This window comes from Centropristis striata, chromosome 20, assembly GCF_030273125.1.
Source record: "Centropristis striata isolate RG_2023a ecotype Rhode Island chromosome 20, C.striata_1.0, whole genome shotgun sequence".
NCBI classification, from domain to species: Eukaryota; Metazoa; Chordata; class Actinopteri; order Perciformes; family Serranidae; genus Centropristis; species Centropristis striata.
In genome coordinates this window covers 29,950,350-29,973,218 of record NC_081536.1, presented here as the reverse complement: position 1 = coordinate 29,973,218, position 22,869 = coordinate 29,950,350, and the positions used below count along the sequence as shown (strand labels likewise).

At 39.2% G+C, this 22,869-nt stretch overlaps 1 protein-coding gene across 1 annotated transcript; it reads left to right on the top strand.

Annotated features, from left to right (window-relative positions):
* Positions 1-486: 486 nt before the first annotated feature.
* On the top strand, positions 487-18,019 carry LOC131993954 (NLR family CARD domain-containing protein 3-like). The gene is made up of 10 exons (XM_059360032.1): positions 487-787; positions 2,565-2,667; positions 3,260-3,385; positions 3,699-3,774; positions 3,937-4,165; positions 4,409-6,185; positions 6,270-6,443; positions 15,980-16,153; positions 16,369-16,415; positions 17,454-18,019. The coding sequence occupies exons 2-10, from the start codon at positions 2,579-2,581 to the stop codon at positions 18,017-18,019; spliced, it is 3,258 nt and encodes a 1,085-aa protein (XP_059216015.1). The 5' UTR covers positions 487-787; positions 2,565-2,578.
* Positions 18,020-22,869: the final 4,850 nt, after the last annotated feature.

Sequence of the window (22,869 nt, the reverse complement as noted above, 5' to 3'; positions counted from 1 at the left end):
TGCACTTTCACTTCCTCTGGCGTTGATCCTATAGATATCTATGGTTGATCAATTCTGTTTAACCCTCTAGAGTCCATGAAAGCACCTGCACATTACTTCTTCATGACATGAGGACATAAAAAAATGAAGCAACATTGAGTCTTGCCATCAGCTGCCCTCTAAAGTTCTGGCTTGAAACTTCATACCAGATTTTTTTGGATTATATTCGGCCAAGTAAAACCAGAGATAATGTCAAATATATTTAGTATAAAAATATAGAACTAGAGATTATCCTCATTCTACCTGTTAGATGTTATATTTGCAACCTGTATTCATATGCAACATTTAAAATGCTGTGTATTGAAGTATAATTTTCAAGATCAGATTTTATGTTTTCCTTTGCGGAGTCGGTCGCACACCTGTCTGCACCACGTTAACCCTAGCCCCTCCCACATAATAACGTCACAGCAACAGGCTGAGCCTGTTACACTTGTTTTAGCAAGGTGCTTGTTTTTTCTGTCGGTTTGTAAAGCGGAGGACTGTCGCCGGCGGTGTAGTTTAGTTCTTACTGGATAATGTGTAGCAAACTTGGATATGGTCGCAGTCGCTTGTAACTCCTGTAGTGTCCAGAAAGTTTCCTCGCTGTTGCTCCAGTGATTCCCTTTGGGCTTCGGTCTCCTCCGTTCCCCGGCCGGCAGCCCTTCCCTCAGCTGGAGCCTCCACACCCACACATGGTCTGTGCTTGGTTCTCACTCCACTGATGATCAGCTCGTCCTGCTCAGGGTCGTCCACTCGTTTTTCCACAAAGGTAATTCTTCTGTCTTTTTCCGTGTTCAGCTGCTTTAATGCCTGGATTTCGCCTACAAGGTTCATAATCGTCCTTTGCTGCGCTGCAATCCTTGTAATCTCTGCCGAGAGAAAGTCAAGAGACTTTTTTTTTTTTAAAGTAGTCGCTTGTTTGTAACTTTATATATACGGCAGCTTGAACTTTAACAACACATCAGATTTTATAAAAATATTTGTTACAGTTTCTCTACAGATGAAGATTTTACAGACAAAACAGTCAGATAAATGTAGTGCAGTAAAAGGAGAAAGGAACACAAGATGGAAATACTCAAAGTACAAGAAACTGTCAAACTACTGAAATGCTTCATGTAGGATATGTGTTATTTTGGACTGTCAGTTATTAATGAATGTATTTAAGATGAAACCTATAGCATAAATAAAATTATTCACTAATAACAATAAATCCAATGTAAAATTACAATAGAAAGATGTTTTATTATCTGATAAAGCGAAAACATATAACATTATGGTTGTCGTATGTATGTCATTTCAAGTAAAATATATTTAATTATCAATAAAAAACAAAAGTGTATGAAATGTTTAAATAGGATACATATTTTAAATTATAAAATATATTACACGTTATATTTGGGTCAAGATTATTCTTTTTATTTGTAAGGTTTCAAACCAGCAAATTGAAAAATCTATTTTAAAAAATAATGTTGAGCCATTAACAATATTAATGTGCTATTATTAACAATAATTGATAACTTAGTTAAATAACAATAACATTAGGTTATCAACAATAATAATGTTCAGCCGTTCATGATAATGTTTGGTTAAAAACAATATTAACATTTAGTTCAGCATAAAATAATTTAAATTTCAGCATAAAATAATAAAACATTCATCGTTCAACAACAATGTTCAGTTAATCATGATTATGTCTGGTTATTAACAATATTTACATTAAACTGTAATAAAGTTTAATTAAATGAAAATAATAATGTTGGTTATTAAAAATAATGAATGCTTAGTAAATTACAATAAACCATAATATTGTACTGACTACAAAACAACAGGTATTTTTCAGTATTTTTTTCCATAGATCATGTAAGTTTGTTGTCAGCTAGTTGAGCAATTTTTTTCAGCTAGTTATAATCTAGTTGAGCTAGTCGTTGGCTAGTTCAGCCAGTTTGTTGCTCGTTATAATCAAGTTTATCTCATTGTAGGCCAATTGTGAACTAGTTTTAAGCAAGTTAAGCTTATTATAAATTGATAGTTATAGATGGGTTCAGCCAGTTCCTAGCTAGCTATAATCTAAGCTATGTGTAAGCAATTTGTAGGATAATTAGGATAGTTATAATCTAGTTATAATCAAATCATTTAACTAGTTATAAACTGGTTGTTGGCTAGTTGAGATAGCTGTTAGCAACTTCTTATCTGGTTGAAGCAGGTTGAGCTACCTGTAACCTAGTTTTGCACTTATGACCCACAATAATGTTATTAACAATAATATTTGATATTTGGAACTCAAATACTCTGCACTAGTTACAGCAGGAATAAATAAAATGTAACGTAGACAAGAAATCAGAAAGGAAACAGTCGCTGCTGCTAAAGTCTTGAAGAATGAGCTCACACTTTAATGTTGAGTTTGTGTTCAGGATACTAAATATCAGAGAGTTTAACAGAAAAGAAGAGCTGGTCACCTGTTTCACCTGAGCTTCTTTGATGCAGACAGGCTCATGTGTCTTCACCTCTCGTGTTGTTGCAGTGACAGAGTGAATCTCTCCCTGCAGGTGTGGACTCTGCTATGGATCAGTGTGAGGACAGAGAGGAGGGAGACCCTCCCTCTGAAACCACTCTGTGTAAGGAACATGACAGCCAGACCAAAGCTAAGAGGTGAGATGAGGATCTCTAACTGTCCAGGACTCTTCTCCATGTCAGAGCTCAGCAATCCAATCACCACCATCATTATTCACACTCACCAGCTCCTTTCAGACTGTGTTTCTGCAAAAATCACTCTATATTGCTGTATAAAAGCTGTGCTGTTTTTTTATCTTAGGATATATACTAACAGATTCCACGAATATTGGAATCAAGTGAGGGGCGTGTTTGTGATGATACGTTACGTATTTTACATCTTTCTGGCTCAGCCGGTTCACATTGATCCGGCCTTGAGCAGTTTTGACAATTTTACGATTCTGTTTCTACCTCTGAAGGTGCTACAGAGCTGGATCACTTAATCCCCCCAATCACATCTCTGACACAAACTACTGAATGTATGTTGATACGCATACATCTACTTATTGGACCACATTACTATCAACTATTGTGGTAGACCCACAGAATAAATTCCTACGGCACACTGTATTGAATACAGTTTTAAAATATAAACTGAGCAGTGTCAAAATTAAATAATTATCTTGAATCATAGAAAATGTTACAAATGTCTCGTGGGTTCAGTGCAGAATTTATCTTGTGTTTCTATCAGGAGGAAGCTGGAAAAACCTGAACCCAGCTGTGTATCCATGAAGAGTGACCATTCAAAGCAAGGATTTATTGATTTTAAGCATCAACCTATAGTCTTCAAAGATGAACACCACTCTGTTGATCAAAGGTGAGGATTTCAAACTGATAATGAAAACAGGGCACTTCAGCAGTGTACAGTGAGGGAGGGAGAGTTATATGGAGGGTTGGTGAGAGCTGTTGGGACTAAACCAAACTGATTGTTGAAGAAAACAGTGAGCTGAAAGCTACAAAAAGCTGCAGACTGAGCTGTTGATTCTCAGTGGGATCAGCAGAACGAGTAAACATTTATCACTACAGGGAGTCGTCTGATTCACTGTTCACCTCCAAAAATCTCGTCATAGATCTTTAACTTGTGTGTGTCAGGACACAATGTGAGCTGATTGTTCATGATTCCTCCACAGAGTGGACCAGGAGAGCTCAGAGGTTCCTGGTGGTCCCTCTGCCCAGCAGCATCAAACACTGGACTCCATATTTGTGGTCTGTACATGTACAACAGCTACTTTTACATCTATTCTGTTCATAATCATCTCCATGCTGCACTGTTTAGACCAGTGAACTGTTTGTCTGTCCAACATGGAGCTGATGTTTGCTTCTGTGATTTTAGTTTGATTGTTTCATTCATATATTATTCTGTTCCAGCTGCTGGAGGAGAACATCATCACTTTTGTGAAGAACGAGCTGAAGAACATCCAGAAGGTTCTGAGTTCAGATTACCCAGAATGCTTAGAGGACCAGTGGGAGGATGAGGAGGTGTTGGAGGGTGAGGATGAGGAGCAGAGGAGGAGAAACAGAGAGGAGTTTCTAAAGATCACACTTCACTTCCTTAGAAGAATGAAGCAGGAGGAGCTGGTTGACAGTCTTCAGACCAGTAAGTGGATTTTTCTAAAAAATTAACATGATGAAAAATTAAATGGAGGCAAGATGGGCAAAAGTTTACATTTCCAATCTCTGCTGTAAATATGCTGCACACATCTGCATCAGATCAGAAGCTGTTTGTCCTCAACTGATGAGCTGAATAAAAACTGATGGAGGAGCAAAAACTCTACAGTCACACTTACATGTTGCATTATAGGACGTACTCACTGATTTCATTTGTTGTTTGTTCATTCAGGAACTCGTGCTGCAGTGTGCCAACGTAAGCTTAAATACAACTTGAAGAATAAGTTCCAGTGTGTGTTTGAGGGGATCTCTAAAGCAGGAAACCCGACCCTTCTGAATCAGATCTACGCAGAGCTGTACATCACAGAGGGAGGGACTGCAGGGGTCAATGATCAACATGAGGTCAGACAAATTGAAACAGCATCCAGGAAACCAGACAGACCAGAAACAAGAATCAGACAAGAAGACATCTTTAAAGCCTCACCTGGAAGAGATGAACCAATCAGAACAGTGCTGACAAAGGGAGTGGCTGGCATTGGGAAAACAGTCTTAACACAGAAGTTCACTCTGGACTGGGCTGAAGACAAAACCAACCAGGACATCCACTTCACATTTCCATTCACTTTCAGAGAGCTGAATGTGCTGAAAGAGAAAAAGTTCAGCTTGGTCGAACTTGTTCATCACTTCTTTACTGAAACCAAAGAAGCAGGAATCTGCAGGTTTGAGAAGTTCCACGTTGTGTTCATCTTTGATGGTCTGGACGAGTGTCGACTTCCTCTGGACTTCCACAACACTGAGATCCTGACTGATGTCACAGAGTCCACCTCAGTGGATGTGCTGCTGACAAACCTCATCAGGGGGAAACTGCTTCCTTCTGCTCGCCTCTGGATAACCACAAGACCTGCAGCAGCCAATCAGATCCCTGCTGACTGTGTTGACATGGTGACAGAGGTCAGCGGGTTCACTGACCAACAGAAGGAGGAGTACTTCAGGAAGAGATTCAGAAGTAAGAAGCAGGCCGGCAGAATCATCTCCCACATCAAGACATCACGAAGCCTCCACATCATGTGCCACATCCCAGTCTTCTGCTGGATCTCTGCTACAGTTCTGGATCTGTTGAAAACCAGAGAGGGAGGAGAGCTGCCCAAGACCCTGACTGAGATGTACATCCACTTCCTGGTGGTTCAGTCCAAAGTGAAGAACATCAAGTATGATGGAGGAGCTGAGACAGATCCACGCTGGAGTCCAGAGAACAGGAAGATGATTGAGTGTCTGGGAAAGCTGGCTTTTGATCAGCTGCAGAAAGGAAACCTGATCTTCTATGACTCAGACCTGACAGAGTGTGGCTTCGATATCAGAGCAGTCTCAGTGTACTCAGGAGTGTTCACACAGGTCTTTAGAGAGGAGAGAGGACTGTACCAGGACAGGGTGTTCTGCTTCGTCCATCTGAGTGTTCAGGAGTTTCTGGCTGCTCTTCATGTCCATCTGACCTTCATCAAGTCTGGAGTCAATCTGATGGAAGAAGAACAATCAACCTCCAATCCTAAACTAAAACATCTCTACCAGAGTGCTGTGGACAAGGCCTTACAGGGTCCCAACGGACACCTGGACTTGTTCCTCCGCTTCCTCCTGGGTCTTTCTCTGAAGACCAATCAGACTCTCCTCAGAGGTCTGCTGACACAGACAGGAAGTAGCTCAGAGACCAATCAGGAAACAGTCAAATACATCAAGAAGAAGGTCAGTGAGGATCTGTCCCTAGAGAGAAGTATCAACCTGTTCCACTGTCTGAATGAACTGAATGATCGTTCTCTAGTGGAGGAGATCCAACAGTCCCTGAGATCAGGACGTCTCTCCACAGATAAACTGTCTCCTGCTCAGTGGTCGGCTCTGGTCTTCATCTTACTGTCATCAGAAACAGATCTGGAAGTGTTTGACCTGAAGAAATACTCTGCTTCAGAGGAGGCTCTTCTGAGGCTGCTGCCAGTGGTCAAAGCCTCCAACAAAGCTCTGTATGTGCTCACATAACTATCCAGATTAAATGTAGTTTCCATTGTTTGTATTTGTTCTCTCATGTTTTGCTAATTCCTCTCCAGGCTGAGTGGCTGTAACCTCTCAGAGAGAAGCTGTGAAGCTCTGTCCTCAGTCCTCAGCTCCCAGTCCTCTAGTCTGAGACACCTGGACCTATGTAACAATGACCTGCAGGATTCAGGAGTGAAGTGTTTTTCTGCTGGACTGAAGAGTCCACACTGCAGACTGGACACTCTCAGGTCAGAATTAAACTGTTTTTAGAAGTAAACCCACTGGCCCTCATTTATGAAGCGAGCGTAGAAACCAGCGCAGATCTGAGTGTATATTTCGTCTTACGACAGGGTTCACGTGGGATTTATCAAACGATCGTATTTCTCCAATCACAGCGTAAGAATGATCGGCTGTTGATAAATGTGGCGGCTCGAAACAAGTGTCATTTAAATGTCACGCCCTAATATATACCCGATTCAGAAGACTCGCCTTCAGAGTTTACGACACCGAAGGACGCAATACGGCGAAAAAGAGGATATTTCCCCCCCCTAAAGTCAACTTTCTTAGCAAAGTGCACCGTTACAATTAACAATAGGGGCAATATAGACATATTACAGAAATATGCAGCGACAGAGGTTCATGAAATAAAAGTACTTATAGTTATAAACTCAAACAAGTTCAATGAATATTTTACATTTGGAGCACGGACTTAAAAGTTTTCACAGCTTTTTGGTTTAAGGAAGTAAACAATGTTTTAAAGTAAGTTGTAATTCTAAAAGAAGAGGAATTTCTCAGAGGCAGAAAGTGAAACGCTGACGTCCAACAGCTCCAACACAAAAAACTGGTTTTGTTTGGCAGCATAAAAAGTGAAAAGGAAGGAAATCAGTGGTGCTGTCAGCAAAGTAGCGGACTATTAAACTCCCGGCGAGGTTTGAGTAATTACATCGTGATATATAAAGCCTAATAATCTATATAATATTAGAATATTGCTATTGTTATGATGGAGATATATTATTCACCTCTTTACATTTACTAATAATGATGTCCTAGTAAGCGGAGCGTGTGGCTGCGCTGATTGGAAATGTTTCTATTCGGGCAGCACCGCTGGTGAAGGAGACGCTGACGGTCCGGTGTCCAGCAGGATAATAATAATAATAATAATAATAATAATAATAACAGTAAACAGCAGAAGACAACAACATTTAATATCCTCGGCTAGTATTCTGTTTAAAGAATTTCACGATCGCAGGGTGTATTTATTTTTGGATTATGTTTTAATGATAAATTATGTAGTCTAAACTTGTTTTTTTTTTTTTTTTAACCAATATTTTATTCATTTTTAAACAGACACAAAACAGAGAACATACATGACAGCAGAGGCAATTAAATACTTCACATAGACTGAATAATATATAGAAAGAGAGGCAAAAAATAAACTAAAATAAATAAAATGAAATAAAAAACAAATCAAGTAAAGATTCAGGTAGAAGTAAAACAAACACAAGAATAGCACGACTATAATGGACCTTACAAGGAAAGTTCTAAGAGAGTTTACTGTTTTAACATTATACATGGAATGGGGACTGTACAGTCATATCAATAAAACAAAATCAACACTTGGGAAAGAGCATTAGGGAGATACAGAGATGCAAGGGGGGCGCCAATCCACATTGCAGCGGCCTCTACGTACTAAGTCTGCTACATCACCCGGTAGGCGGTTCAAGAAGGGAGCCCACAACTTATCAAAATAACTCTCGTTCCCCTTTAAAACTGAGCTCAGACGCTCCATCGGCAGAACTTTAAATATCTCTCCATACCACTGGTTAACAGATGGAGGTCTGGGCTTGATCCACTGAAATAAAATGCATCTCCTAGCTAAAAGAAGTAACTTATACAGAAGTTTTTGCTGAACACTTGACAAAGAGAGTCCCTCTCTTGAGAGATTAAGTAAAAATAAACCAGGAATCTATCTGTATGTTCTTAACAAAAATTGAGTTGATTTCCTGTGAGACGTTTTCCCAAAATTTAAATATCAAAGGACAGCGCCAGATGCAATGTATGTAAGAGCCAACCTCCTGTTTACATTTACTACACAGGGGAGAGATTTCAGGATAGAAAGAGTTCAAGGACTGGGGCGTACGTTGTAATCTATGAAGGATCCTATACTGACTCTCAGTTAGTCTGTTGCACAAAAAAATCTTGCCTATTGATGCTATTGCATCTGACCATGCTTCCTCCTCAAACTCAGTTGCCAGGTCCCTGTGCCATAAATCTTTAATTTTATCAATATTACATGGATTGAGGGACTGTAGTTTCCTATAGAAATGGGAAATAATTTTCTTGATATGTTGACATTGTAACAAGAATGAGTCAATAGCTGAAGTTATTGGCTGGGCTTCAGTGAGACCTAGGCCATTAATAAAATGTCTGACCTGGAGGTAGCCATAAAAATGTTGAGATGGTACATCAAATTTGGCCCTTATTTGTTCGAAAGACAACAGTTCATCCCTCTCAAACAAATCTCCAACAATTTTAATACCATGATCATACCAGCACTGGAATATATTTGTATCAAGTCCTGGGGGAAAGGCCTTATTCTGAATAATAGGGTGAAGAGCTGGTGAGGGACATTTACTTTGAGTGGTCTTAACAATCCTCTCCCATGTTCTGATTGTGTTCATCATAATAGGACTGTTTTTTACCTTGACAGGGAGCAAAGACTTCTCATTAACAACAAGGCTAAGTGGAGACAATAAGGGGCAGTGCCAAGCATCGATGTGGGTTTCCTTTGTAGGATCCATAAAATGTTTCAGCCACCCAAACACTGTACGCATATGACACGCCCAATTATAAAGTTTAAAGTCAGGCAATGAAAGACCCCCACTCTCCCTGGGCAGCCGCAACGTCTTCAAACTGCGGCGCGGTTTCTTCCCATGCCAGATAAATTTCGAAATAACTTTATCAATATCAGAGAAAACAGAATTATTTATCTTCAAAGGGAGCATCTGCATTGGGTACAGGATTCTCGGGAGAACATTCATTTTGATTAAACTCACTCTACCCATCCAGGAGAGGGGGAGGTCACACCACCTGAGTAAATCACTTTTGATTGAAGACAAAACGGGGAAAAAATTTAGCTTACACAGGTTGTTTAGGTTGGCAGAGATCTTAACGCCTAAATATGTGAAACCAGAATCAGACCATTTAAAGGGAAAATTGGGTATTGCACCCTTATCCCCAAAGTCACCCAACGGCAGCGCTTCAGATTTGTCTAAATTAATTTTATAACCTGAGAACTTGCCAAATAATTGTATAGTGGAGATGAGGGCTGTAACAGAAGATTCAGGCTGAGTCAAAAAGAGAATAACATCATCTGCATAAAGTGCTAATTTATGAACAATTCCGCGACTGACACCATAAATGTTATCTGCACACCTTATTGCCTCAGCTAATGGCTCGATGGCCAGAGCAAATAGCAGAGGGGACAGGGGGCAGCCCTGCCTTGTGCCTCGGCCAAGATGAAAGGCCTCAGAGGCGATGCCATTAACCAGCACTCTTGCCATGGGGGCGCTATAGAGCAGCCTAACCCACTTAATAAATTCAGGCCCAAGTCCAAACCTCTGAAGAACTTCAAACAGATATTCAAACTCCACTCTATCAAATGCTTTAGCTGCATCTAAAGCTACACATAGAATTCTCTCTTGAGTGCAGTTTGCATGTTGAATCACATTAAGAGGGCGGTAATGTGCCACGTTCAAATGACTCTGTATACATTCTGGTAAGTGGCTCTACCACCAATTTGGCCATTTTCGTATAAAATTCTGGGCAGAATCCATCGGGACCTGGAGCTTTCCCACCTGGTAAAGATTTAATTGTTTCAGAAACCTCTTTAGTGACCGGATTGCAAAGAAGGTCCCTGCTCTCAGCTGGCAGTGTTGGGAGATCTATATGGTTAAAAAATCTGGCCCGGTCCCTGGTGTCACTCAGGTTTTCTGGAGAGTACAAATTTTGATAAAAACATTTCATGATATTAACCAGATGTTTATTTTCAAAAAATGTAACTCCTTTATCATCTTTGAATGATGAGATGACATTAGATTCAACCCTGCCCCTTGCCAGACGAGCCAGGAGTCTCCCTGGTTTATTAGCAGACTCAAATAATCGGTGCCTTGCATAAAAAATTGCGGTTTCTGCTTTTTGCGTAAGAAGGTTGTCAAGGGCAGAGCGGGCTGCATCCAGCTTCAACCGAGATGATTTAGAGAGGGACTGTTTGAACTCCCTTTCTAGAACAGAAATTTGGGATTCAAGCTCTAATTGTTGTCTGAGCGTTTCTTTCCTTTTAGCTGAGGTGTAAGATATAATAACTCCCCTTATATAGGCTTTTGCTGTCTCCCATAATGTAGATGCAGAAACCTCAGTTGTATCGTTTGTAGAGAAAAAGAGCGCCAGTTGCTCTTCTAGCATAGATACAAAAGAGGGATTATTAAGCAAAGAGGGGTTGAGCCGCCAGTGACGTGTGGCAGGATCATAATAAGGAGGTGTAAGTTCCAGACCAACAAGAGAATGATCAGAGAGTGCCATATTTTTTATACTACATGTTCTAACTCTATCCAATGCTTGTCTTGAGGTAAGAAAATATTCAATTCTTTAAAATGAGTTATGTGGACGGGAGAAAAATGTGTAATCCTTCATTTTTGGGTTCAATATCCTCCAAGCGTCAAATAAATTTAAATCACAGCATAGCGCCTTGGTGGATACTGCCATTCTAGATGGACGTGTGGATTTCACGGGACATTGGTCCATCTCTGGCTCCAGACAGGCATTCAAGTCCCCGCCCAGGACTATGAGAGGTGATGTACTGGAAGACAGATCAGCCATCAATTTGGAATAGAAAGAGGCCTCAAATGTATTGGGAGAATATATGCACCCCAGAATAAGCCTTTCCCCATATAAGAAACCTGAAATTATTACATATCTTCCTTCGTGATCCTTTATGCATTTTTCAAGTGTAAAAGGCAGCCTTTTATGAAGCAAGATCGCCACCCCTCTACTTTTAGAATTAAAAGAAGAATAGAAAACTTGACCCACCCAGTCTCTTCTTAATTTCACATGTTCAAGGTCACTTAAGTGTGTCTCTTGTATAAAAGCTATCTGGGCCGCTTCCTTTTTGAGGGATGAAAGAATTTTTACGTCTCTTAACTACATTATTAATTCCCTTAACATTCCATGAAATACATTTAGTGACACTCATCTTAAAGGTGTATTTCCCATGTACATGAATATTGGTGTCCACAGAAACCTGTAGTTCTTACGCGCTAAAAAAGACAGAAAAGAAAAAAAAGCTGTCATGTGAAAAAAGAGGTCATCCCCAAACGATGACCGCACACAACCAGAACCCACCCAAAACAGAAAAACAAACTAAAAAGTGACCAGTAGGTCTCAAATACCCATGGGGTCCTACAAGGGGACGTGATGCTAAAGGGGGCCATCACTATAGAGAGGGCACGAGAAAGAAAAGAACACAAAATCCTCCCCCCTCCAAAAAAAAAAGACCCCCGCTCCAATCCCAATTCGACAAAAATAAAATTAGATAGCACCTGAACAAATCTGGGCAAAATTCAGTACTGTCCGCTCCTCTGTCAGACACCATGTGCCTAAAATTATATTAACTCTCTAACTATACGGTATATGATAAAGTAACCACCAAGGATGTTAACAAGAAAAACAGAGGAGAACAAAGATCAAATTAGAGTTTTAGCAAAGCCAACATTGTATTCAAGAAACTCCAGAGCTTTCAAGCTTTTAACTGAGCTAATCTTAGTCTAAATGAAGACCTGGCAGAAAAATACCACATAATGGAGAGATTCTTGCCACAAAGAGTCTATAGGTGTAAGTCTAGAGCTGGCACGACCATTTCTTATGGCGTGTTATTATCCATACCTCACCGACAGTGTGGTCAGTCAAGCGTGGCCAGAAAACGCCGAGCCTCCTCTGCGTCATTGAAACTGCGCTCCGTTCCGTTATGCTGTATCACAAGCCTGGCTGGGAACCGCATCATGAATCTAATATCCTTGTCGATAAACTTTCGAACCACATCATTATAAGAGCAACGCTTCAGCCGAACCGCGCTGGACAGGTCCTGATGGATGAAGATGCGCGACCCCTCTTGTTCCAGGTTTTTCGCCTTTCTTGCGGCTGCTAAGATCCGAGGCTTGTTCCGGGAGTTGTGGAGTTTATGATCACCGGTCTGGGTCGGTCACTCCTTGGTCCGGCGGTCCGATGCGCGCGGTCCATCTTTATGCAACCCTTTGCGGCGGACAAACCGAGCAGCTTTGGTAGCCAGGATTCAAAGAACTCCAGAGGATTTTCACCCTCTGTGCCTTCCTTCAAATTTAAGATCCGTATGTTGTCGCGTCTGCTACGGTTCTCCGCGTCGTCTATCTGCTCGGCCGTGGTCACCTGCTTGTCCTCCATGTGTGAAAGACGGAGCTCGAGGGTGGTGATCTGATCCGGAGACCCGCTGTTCAGCTTCAGTGATGTGTTTAGCCTGGCCTTCCAGGCTGCCGGCGATTTTGTCCAAAGTGTCCATTAGTTTTGAAAACTTCTGTTCCATAAGTTCATTTATGTTTTGAGTAACTTTCTGCACCAGCTCGGACATGTCCATGCTGCTAGCTGCCGGAGAGGAAGTAGCCGCCGTGCTAGGCCGCGGTGGGATATCCGTAACCTTCGACTGGGTTGTTTGCCTCAAATTAGCCGGTCTTTCTCTCTGAGACTGACTGCCAGATTTATTTGCCATGTTATAATATCGTTAAAGTAGCGTAAGGTTGGTATAAGGTGCTTTTAAGCTTAATAATATCGGGACCAGAGCGGGAGCTCCGCGAAGACACAGCCTTCAGCCAACCATCGTCACGTGACCCCCCGTCTAAATATGTTTTGCTTTGTCACTATTAAAAATCAAAACACCACAGAGTTTTATCAGCTCCAGGCATGGATACAATAGTCTAAGATCAATTTTCCGACTCAGACATGTGGACTTCACGCTGACTCAGATTTGCGTACACAAGCTGAGAGCAGACGTGAGATATGTGATCTGCTCCATCAAAATGAGTCACATTGACCCCGAAACACATTTTGAGATTTTGATATGTCTGTAAAGAGGAGACTCTTAGCTTCATGTCAATACCAACATTATGTTTCTACGCCAAATATTCCATGAGATATGCTCATCCAAAGTTCGACTGTTATCAAAAGTTAGTTTTGAGAAAAAGGGCTTTAAAGAAAATGATACAGATTCTGCCATGTTTCACAGGGATTAAAACACATTTATTAAGACTAGAGTCCAAATGAACACAATATTTTTGGGTCAAAGGTGATACCCCACATCTGTATGTGTACTCTACTCATACTGTCACACATACACGTGACCTTGTGCACGAGCACATACACAACACAGTACAGGCCTAGAAACCCATGTAGATAAGTATCCAAAACATATGGAATACAATAATGATAAAATATGAACAAATATACTGTACATATGAAGTAATACAGAATATATGATGGGTATTTAAATATAATAATACTTTAAAAATATTAATATAAAGAATATTTATAAAATATTAAATAGTGAGCCACGTGCACACATGTACTTACAGTTAATTACAAGTGCATATCCATACAATTAAAAATATATATACAGACAATGGCCCTTTTAATATAATAATACAGAATATATTTTATATTATTTCATATTTATTTATTATTATTTCATAATTAAACTGTCACATGCATCAAGGAAGTAGGCAGTCCTGGTGTTGCTGCTTCTCACACTGCATCCTCTCATAAAGTCGTATGGAGCTTCACAAGATGGACCAAATGTTTTCATCTAGAAAATAAGATAGCATTAATAAAGAATGCAGTCATCATCACAAACCTTTTGGGCTGGCTAAATCATATTGAATCATTGTTGAATGAGGCCTGATCATTTCTGTATTATTGCTTCAATATGATCAGTGCATTCACTGATAGACAGCACAGGATTTAATACAGCCCCATATTCAGAAACATAACATATTCACCATTCAGTTTATGATTCACCATATCAGATCTTTTAAACAATACTTTTACTATACTTTTACCATACTTTAGGCTGTTTATTTTGTTATAGCCTAAAGATCTCCTCACCTTTGTGTCTCACAGCAAACCTGTCTCCTACAAATTATGTTTGTATATTACTGTTAAATAATTAGCCTCAGTTGTGTGGTGATAAGGTAATCACTGCCTGGATTATGTTCAGAAACAACAATTTTTTGAGTGAATGAAACACTGTTTTTCCTCATTATGTTAATAAATGTAATGTATAGGAGACAGTAGACACCTGAGACACACACACACCTGAGACGCCCACACCTGGGCTAACGTTACACACAGTGTAGTGTAGTTATCAAGCATTATTAGCTGCTCTAGTGATTTTATTAGCCCTTACTAACAGAGAAAAAGAGTATCGCGTAGATAAAGTATAAGAACTTACCATCAGTCATCTCTTTAACTAGGTCACGTCTTCTCACGTCTCCTCCGGTGAACAGCAGCTAGCAGGCCCGTTGTTGTGAAGTTTGCAGCTCCACTTGTACTCCTGAGCTATCGCAGTCTCTTTAACACTGTCATCGTTTAGATAACTACAGTCAGAGACATTGTATGCTACCATCGGCTCATCCATCGGTGCAATATCTTCCTCCTCATCTTCCTCCAACTCAATCTCTCCGGCATTATATTGGCTAACGTTAGCCGGGTCTTCCTCGTCCTAGTCGGAGGTCCCGCTGTCTCTCTATATCCCGTCTCCTCACCTACCGGTGCGGTGAAATAGTCCGTAATTAACTCTGTCCAGTTATCATCACATGTAGCACATCTGACTCTGATTAAATTGAAAAGTTTTGCAATGTTCTCCTCAAATTAATCCATCTAGTTAAGCCAGCGATCTTCACCACTATCTGAACCACGTCATCCAGCCTGTCTGTAAACAGCTGTGTGCCACGAAAAACTTTCTGACAACGTTACGTTTAAGAGCTTAAAAACTATACTTATCATTTGAATTTCATATTAATGTTAACATTGTCTTAAAGCTGAGGCTTTATTTATTCAGAAACGCATAAAACCCCAAAACAGCCCAAAATCACTTTTTTCATGTTTAAACATGTTTTTACAAGAACGGACGGTTGCGACTTCCGACTCATTTCGATGGATCGCGTCACATATGATCGTACCCTCCGATCACGTCCAAATTGATAAATGCCGAGGCTTGCGTAGAAATCATCTAACGCCCACTTTACGCTCAATTTCTGGCGTACGCTCGTTTGATAAATGAGGGCCACTATGTGTACAGCTGTTTGCTTTTGAGCATCTAAAGCAAACATTTACATCTAGCATCTTGTGTGTGTGTGTGTGTGTGTGTGTGTGTGTGTGTACGTGCGTGTGTGTGTAGTCTGTCAGGCTGTGTGATCTCAGAGAGAAGCTGTGAAGCTCTGTCCTCAGCCCTCCAATCCTCTAGTCTGAGACACCTGGACCTGAGTAACAATGACCTGCAGGATTCAGGAGTGAAGAGTTTTTCTGCTGGACTGAAGAGTCCACACTGCAGACTGGAAACTCTAAGGTCAGAATTAAACACTTTTTAGAAGTAAACCCACTATGTGTACAGCTGTTTGCTTTTGAGCATCTGTGAACATCTAGCGTGTGTGTGTGTGTGTGTGTGCGTGTGCGTGTGTGCGTGCATGCATGCGTGTGTGTTCAGTCTGTCAGGCTGTATGATCTCAGAGGAAGGCTGTGCTTCTCTGGCCTCAGCTCTGAGCTCCAACACCTCGCATCTGAGAGAGCTGGACCTGAGCTACAATCATCCAGGAGACTCAGGAGAGAAACTTCTGTCTGCTGGACTGAAGGATCCACACTGGAGACTGGAGACTCTCAGGTATGGACAGACAGGTGGACTCTCTCAGATATGGACAGACAGACAGGTGGACACTCTCAGATATGGACAGACAGACAGGTTGACACTCTCAGGTGTGAATGGACAGACTGGACACTACGGACAGACAGCAGTTCTCACTGTGTCTCTAACTGAGTGTCTCTGGTTCATGTTTGATAGTGATATGAAGTTGATTGTGACTGTGTCTCTTCCTGCAGGGTGGACCATGGTGGACTGCAGAGACTGAGACCTGGTGTGAGGAAATGTAAGTGTGTTTCAGCTTAATTCATCAGATCTCAGCTGCACATGTTACAGCACATTTTGACTTTTTCTTGACTCAAGTTGAATGATGAATTTCTCCCAAGTTTCAATCAGGATTCAGCTTCTGTTTTCAGTCAGTGTGGCTGGAAAGATGTTAGAATTCAATCAATCTATTTAAAACTCACAAACAGAAAGAGAGTGAACACAGTGCACCAACAAAACTAAAATAAATACATTTCATTAAGAGTGGAGCCAACAGAAAGCTGACTTTGTTTCTTCTTCTCTCACTGATTTTATACATGAGTTTTGTTGCCTTCAGGTGCTGCTCATAAACTTCACAAGTTTGACGGATAAAAGTTGTTGTGTTCCTTCACCTTTCTTTCTTCTTCTCTTCTTTTTAATAAATCAGTGTTCAAAAACCTACAAGTCATAAACAAAACAGGACGTTAATAATGTGAAAAGATGTTGAGAAGTTGAATAAAGTGACATGAAGTGGATTTACCTTCGAGTTTCTCCCTGACTGGGACCAGATGTACGACTCAAGAAAACAATCCGTTCGCATATTTGAGTGTTGAGTTTTTTGCATCTTGCCCCTGGTCAATGAAAAGCACCTTAAAGCCAGTTGGTGGAGCCACTATCCTCTGATATTCATTTAAAAATCCAGACTGTGGTGAAGGTTTTCTGTAGCAGTGGACAGTTTGACATTTGATGGTCAAAGGTCTGAACTTTGTGCTGAATGTGCTAATAACAGTTTAATAAAGCAGATGGTTCAGTGCTGATTTGTGTTGCAGTAGAAGATGATGTGTCACTTTTATTAGTGAGACTTTCAGTACATCTGTGTTTTGATGTGGATCTCCATCAGCTGTCTTCCTCGAGTTCACACGAGGAAGAACACAATATTACTGACATGTTGACTTTTATGTTAACTTACTGTTAAACTGTGAAACTTAGAATTATTTTATTTCAGTAATTGTCAGTAATGTTGTTAATACATCAGCAGATGATAACCTGCAGCTCTTTTGTGTCTTGTTTTCTCCATCAGATGTCTGTGAACTGGAACTGGACACAAACACAGTAAACAGAAACCTCAAACAGTCTGACAACAACAGGAAGGTGACACATGTAAGAGAGGATAAGCCATATCCTGATCATCCAGACAGATTTGACTGGTGGTGCCAGCTGCTGTGTAGAACTGGTCTGACTGGTCGCTGTTACTGGGAGGTCGAGTGGAGTGGAAGGGTTGATATATCAGTGAGTTACAGAGGAATCAGGAGGAGAGGAGACAGTAAAGACTGTTGGTTTGGATACAATGATAAGTCTTGGTGCCTGAGCTGTTCCGATGATGGTTACTCTGCCTACCACAATAACACAAAAACATTCATCTCCTTCTCCTCCTCCTCCTCCTCCTCCTCCTCCTCCTCCTCCTCCTCTGGTAGAGTAGCAGTGTATGTGGACTGTCCTGCTGGCACTCTGGCCTTCTACAGAGTCTCCTCTGACACACTGATCCACCTCCACACCATCAACACCACATTCACTGAACCTCTTTATCCTGGGTTTGGACTCAGTTCATATGGTTCCTCGGTGTCTCTGTGTCCTCTGCAGGTCTGAGAGTCTCTCCTGTGGACAGAAACTCAGAAGATCAGCCTCCAGATTTCACTAATATGGGGTTACTTTTGTGTCTTTATTATTATTATAAAGATTATAGGTTTGCCTGCAAAACATTCCACACTTAAATCATGAAAAATATTTTAAGAGCTAAACTATCTATGTGATCAAAGTGTGAGCAAATCTAAAAGTTTTGTATGTAAATCTAAAATGTGTGCTTGTTTAAACTTTTGGACTCCAAAGCAAAGCAAACTTTTGGATTTGCAAATGAATTTCTTTTTGAATGACATTAATACATCGTAATGACAAATGCATTTCACTTTCAATTAAACATTTTAATTTCAGTATTGAGAGTTTTGCAATCAAAGCCATTCTGTTTGGCTGCAAAATAAAGACACAAAAGTAAGCCCATGCATGAAGCATGAAGTATGATACGTGAGTTTCTTTCTGTGAGGAGGCTCTGAGTGTCTGCAGGTTCAGATGAGACCTTGTAGATGTTCCAGACTCTCATGCAGAGATTTTGCTCGGTATGCATTCTGGGTCATTAATGCATTAACATCTGCAAAGGAGGCAGTAAACTCTCTGTCCATGCGTCCCAGGGATACGCCTCATTTTTCCATGAAGAACGACACATTATGAACAACAAAGTGGTGTAAAAATGACAGAAACAAGCAGAAAAACCTACTGATGGCAGACCAGACAAGCGATATCCCGTGTTCTCGGTCTTGCCACATGTTAGTTTAGCCACGTCCCCAACAACTCGCCAGTCAACACGGATTTAACTTCAACAATTAAGAACATGAACTTCATAGTACTAAATAATGTGCCGTTTCCACTGTACAAAGCTGTGTTCAGACGTCAACCATGTTTAAACCTCCAGGGGACCTACTGTAATGAAATAAAGAAAACACTCTGGTGACTGTGATTTTTTTTAAAATACATTAAACGTCTGCACATACATCCTGATTCCCACAAGATCACGTTTTTCTCGAGTATGTAGAAAAGGTGAAAAAAAAAAAGCTTTCTTTTTATGTTTTACTATACATGCAGTGGTGGAATATAACTAAGTATATTTACTCATGTAATGTACAATTTTGAGGTACCTTTTCTTGAATATTTCAATTTTATGTAACTTTATACTTCTACTTCACTACATTTTGAGGCAAATATTCAGGCAGTACTTTTTACTCCACTACATTTAGCTGACAGCTTGAGTTATTTAGCTTTACCTGAATTTCACAAATAATGAAACTTCTACAAGTACCTTAATTAATATACCAGCAAAATATTAAATCCATAAAATGATTTGCCTAAAAACATTACCCTCCTTTAAAATACTGATTTAAAAATGTATTGAAATATCACTGGAATCCTAAAACTCAATAATTGTAAATTGACAAAAACATTAAAATTACTTTGTCTTTTCAAATTTATTCCAACCACTTAGCAGACCCAACTTTCATTTTATTTTTTCTAGATATTGTATTGTTTATGTATGTATGTAAATTCAGTCATCTTATAATAAATGTTTGTCCTTTACTTTGTAACATGCAACTGACAATAATAATAATAAAAAAAATACTGATACTTTTGCTTCAGTAAGTTTTGACTGCAGTTATTTTACTTGTAGTGGAGTAATTGTGTGGTATTAGTACTTTAAATTATTGGTGGAATGGAGGCTTACTAAGTACATTTACTCAACTGTACTTGAGTAAATGTACCACACTACTAACTACACTTTCGTGGTACTTGTAGTGTACTCGAGTATTTCTAGTCTTGAGTATTGGTTACTGTACCAATAAACTGCCTTTTGTTACTGCTTTAACAAAAAATTGATTCACACCTTTCCAATTTCTTGAATTTTTTTCTCACTTAGAGTCAACTACCAACAATTCCCTGTGTATTTACAATCAATCTTGCACGTTTACAAACTATTGTTAAAGCTATCACATTTGAATCTTCAAAAACCTAAAATTAAATAAATTGAATATTCCTAAATTAACTAAACAACTGAACACCTATTTTAATTTCTTGATGACCTCTTTGACAGACTCATGGGTAGAATATTAGACAATAAGTTCACCACCACTCCTATAGGAGCAGGACACGCAGACTTTATAGTTGTTTAATCTCTTTTAAAAAAAAGTTATTTTGTGTCTCTATGTAGTTGCTTTGTTTCTCTCTCTGCCCATTTTATGGTCATTAACAATGCTATTCATTATATTGAACATATATAAATATGTTGTATTCAATATTATTTAAAAAACAAAACATGAAACTATCATAACGTCACACTGTTAAAATAATCGCCTAAGTCATTTTTTGTCAAAATTGTTTTTTTCTCCGACCTCTTCTGCTGAAGCTGCAGTGTCACCTGAAGCGTCTGTGGGTTCAGTGGCAGCTTCAGAAAACACTGAAAAAGTGGCTGGCGTTGTTTTTGTTTCATCTCGTTGTAATTCACTCGCTGGTTTTCTCCTTTGTGCCGAGAATGCCCGCGAAATGAATTTGTTGCTATTTTCATCAACGGAAGCCTCAGAGGTCTAAAAATCATGTGAACACAGACTGGGTTGATTTAATGAATTAATCAACATGTGAAAACTGTCACAAAATGATGTTACTTATGCTCGCGCATCAAGTGGATATATGGAGAAAAAAATCTAGCGAAGAACTAATCAGAAATAGTAGTAAAAAAAGGGGAAAAAAGAAATAGAGGTATACATTGATCACGCAGAGAGTACGAAGTACAAAAAGTCTGTGCATTCACTGATAATGATAAAAATCATATAGAAATTAAGGTTATACATTAATCAGGCTGTCATAATATTGAAGAAATTGTTAATTTTTTTGTCTTTTACAATTCTGAGAGACTAATGAAGATAGTTGAATTCAAGTAGAAACACTTTAAACTTTGGCAAAGCTTTGATAAATCTGTGTTTGTGTATAAAGAACTTACAAGAGAGAATTAAGAAATTGGTTACAAATTCAACAGATTTGTTACAATGAGTAAAATAACAAAGAACATCTTTTTTTGGTGAATAGGTATGAGACACTAAGAAAGTTAGATAAATGATTTCTCAAGTCCATCCAAAAATCTTGCACAACATTAAATTCAAAAAATGCATGATCAATAGATTCCTCCACATCACAGAAGACACATTTACTGTCCATATCCATAAACTTAGATAGCATTGCATTGCAAGGGTAGATTTTGTGTAAAATGTTAAAGTGTATTTCTTTAATCTAATTAGAGATGCAAAATTTATAAGGCAGTAACCACGCTTTCTTTCAGTAAACATCATCAATTAACTCATCCCAGTAGAATTTCCCTCTTGGAGAACTTTTTTTTTTTTTGGCATGGATAGTATTCCTTATGAATTTATTATTACATTTTTTATCCAGCAGAGGGCGGCCATCAATAATTAGTTTGAGATCAATTCTTGCACTTGTGCCGTGTGAAAGATGATATTTCATCAGCTGTATGGTACCAGAAGGAATTGCCTGGCATACGAGACTAAATTCTTTAAATTAATAGGAAATTCAAAAGTACTAATAAAGTCATTATAAGAGAGAAGGTTGCCATGTTTATCAAATAAGTCAATAATGAAAGATATGCCTTTTGCATGCCAGGAAGGAAGAAAGAAAGATTTGTTTTTTATTATAATGTCTTTGTTATTCCATAGCAGGGATTTATGAGGGGAAAAGTTATGAACATAAAAAAGATTCCATGCTAAGAGAGCTTGTCTGTGAAAGTTAGACATTTTAAGAGAAAGTCTAGAAGGAGAATAATTACACTTTAAGAGAAACTGTAAAGCACCACATTTTTTAAAGATGTTGCAGGGAATTAAATACCATAAGGAATCTTCACCATTAAGCAAGCATCTTCTCAACCAATTAATTTTGAAGGTGTTATTGATGTCAACGATGACTTCAAGACCCCTTCAGCCATATTATTTGAAAGAACAGATTTTTTTAAATCTGTGTTGTTTGTTACGCCATATGAAGTTCAAAAAGGAGTCATTAATAGCTTTGCAGGTGGAATCTGAAGAGTACAAAGATAAAGCTGGATATACAAAATGAGAGAGACCTTCTGCTTTGGAGAGAAGAACTCTGCCAATGATAGAGAGATCTCTTTGAAGCCAGTTGTTAAAAATACTCTTAGTTAAATTTAACCTACGAACACTTTCTAGATTTTGGTGTGTAATTTGGTTTTTACAGATGTGAATACCTAAATATTTAACAGAATCTTTAACAGGTATTCCACATATTAATTGGTCATTTGATTTATGAAGGCAGAGAATTTCACATTTATTCAAGTTTAAATATAGACCAGAGGCTTGGGAAAAAATATTTGATGGGTTTAAGAGCAAAAGGAATTTGATCTTCATCTTTCAGGAACAGTGTAGTGTCATCAGCAAGTTGAGAGATTCTAATTTCCTTATTAAAAATGGAGATGCCTTGCATAAGGTTGTCATTCAGAATACTAATAGACATCAGCTCCACCACCAGAATAAAAAGAAAAGGAGAGATGGGGCATCCCTGTTTTAAGCCTCTGTGAATACAAAATCTTTTGGAAGTGTTATGGTTAATCAAATTGGAACTGTTGATATCTTTTTACAACATTTTGATAGCGGACATAAAATTAGATCCAAAGACAAACATCTCCAGGGAGGCGAAGAGAAATTTGTGTTCTACAGTGTCAAAGGCTTTGCAAAAATCCAGAAATAGGATAATGGCATCTGAGTCAATAGACTCAGCATAATCAACCAAATCTAGAGCCAGTCTTATGTTACAGCTTATATGACGACCCTCCATGAAACCAGACTCTTCATACAGGGGTTGGCTTTTACACGCGT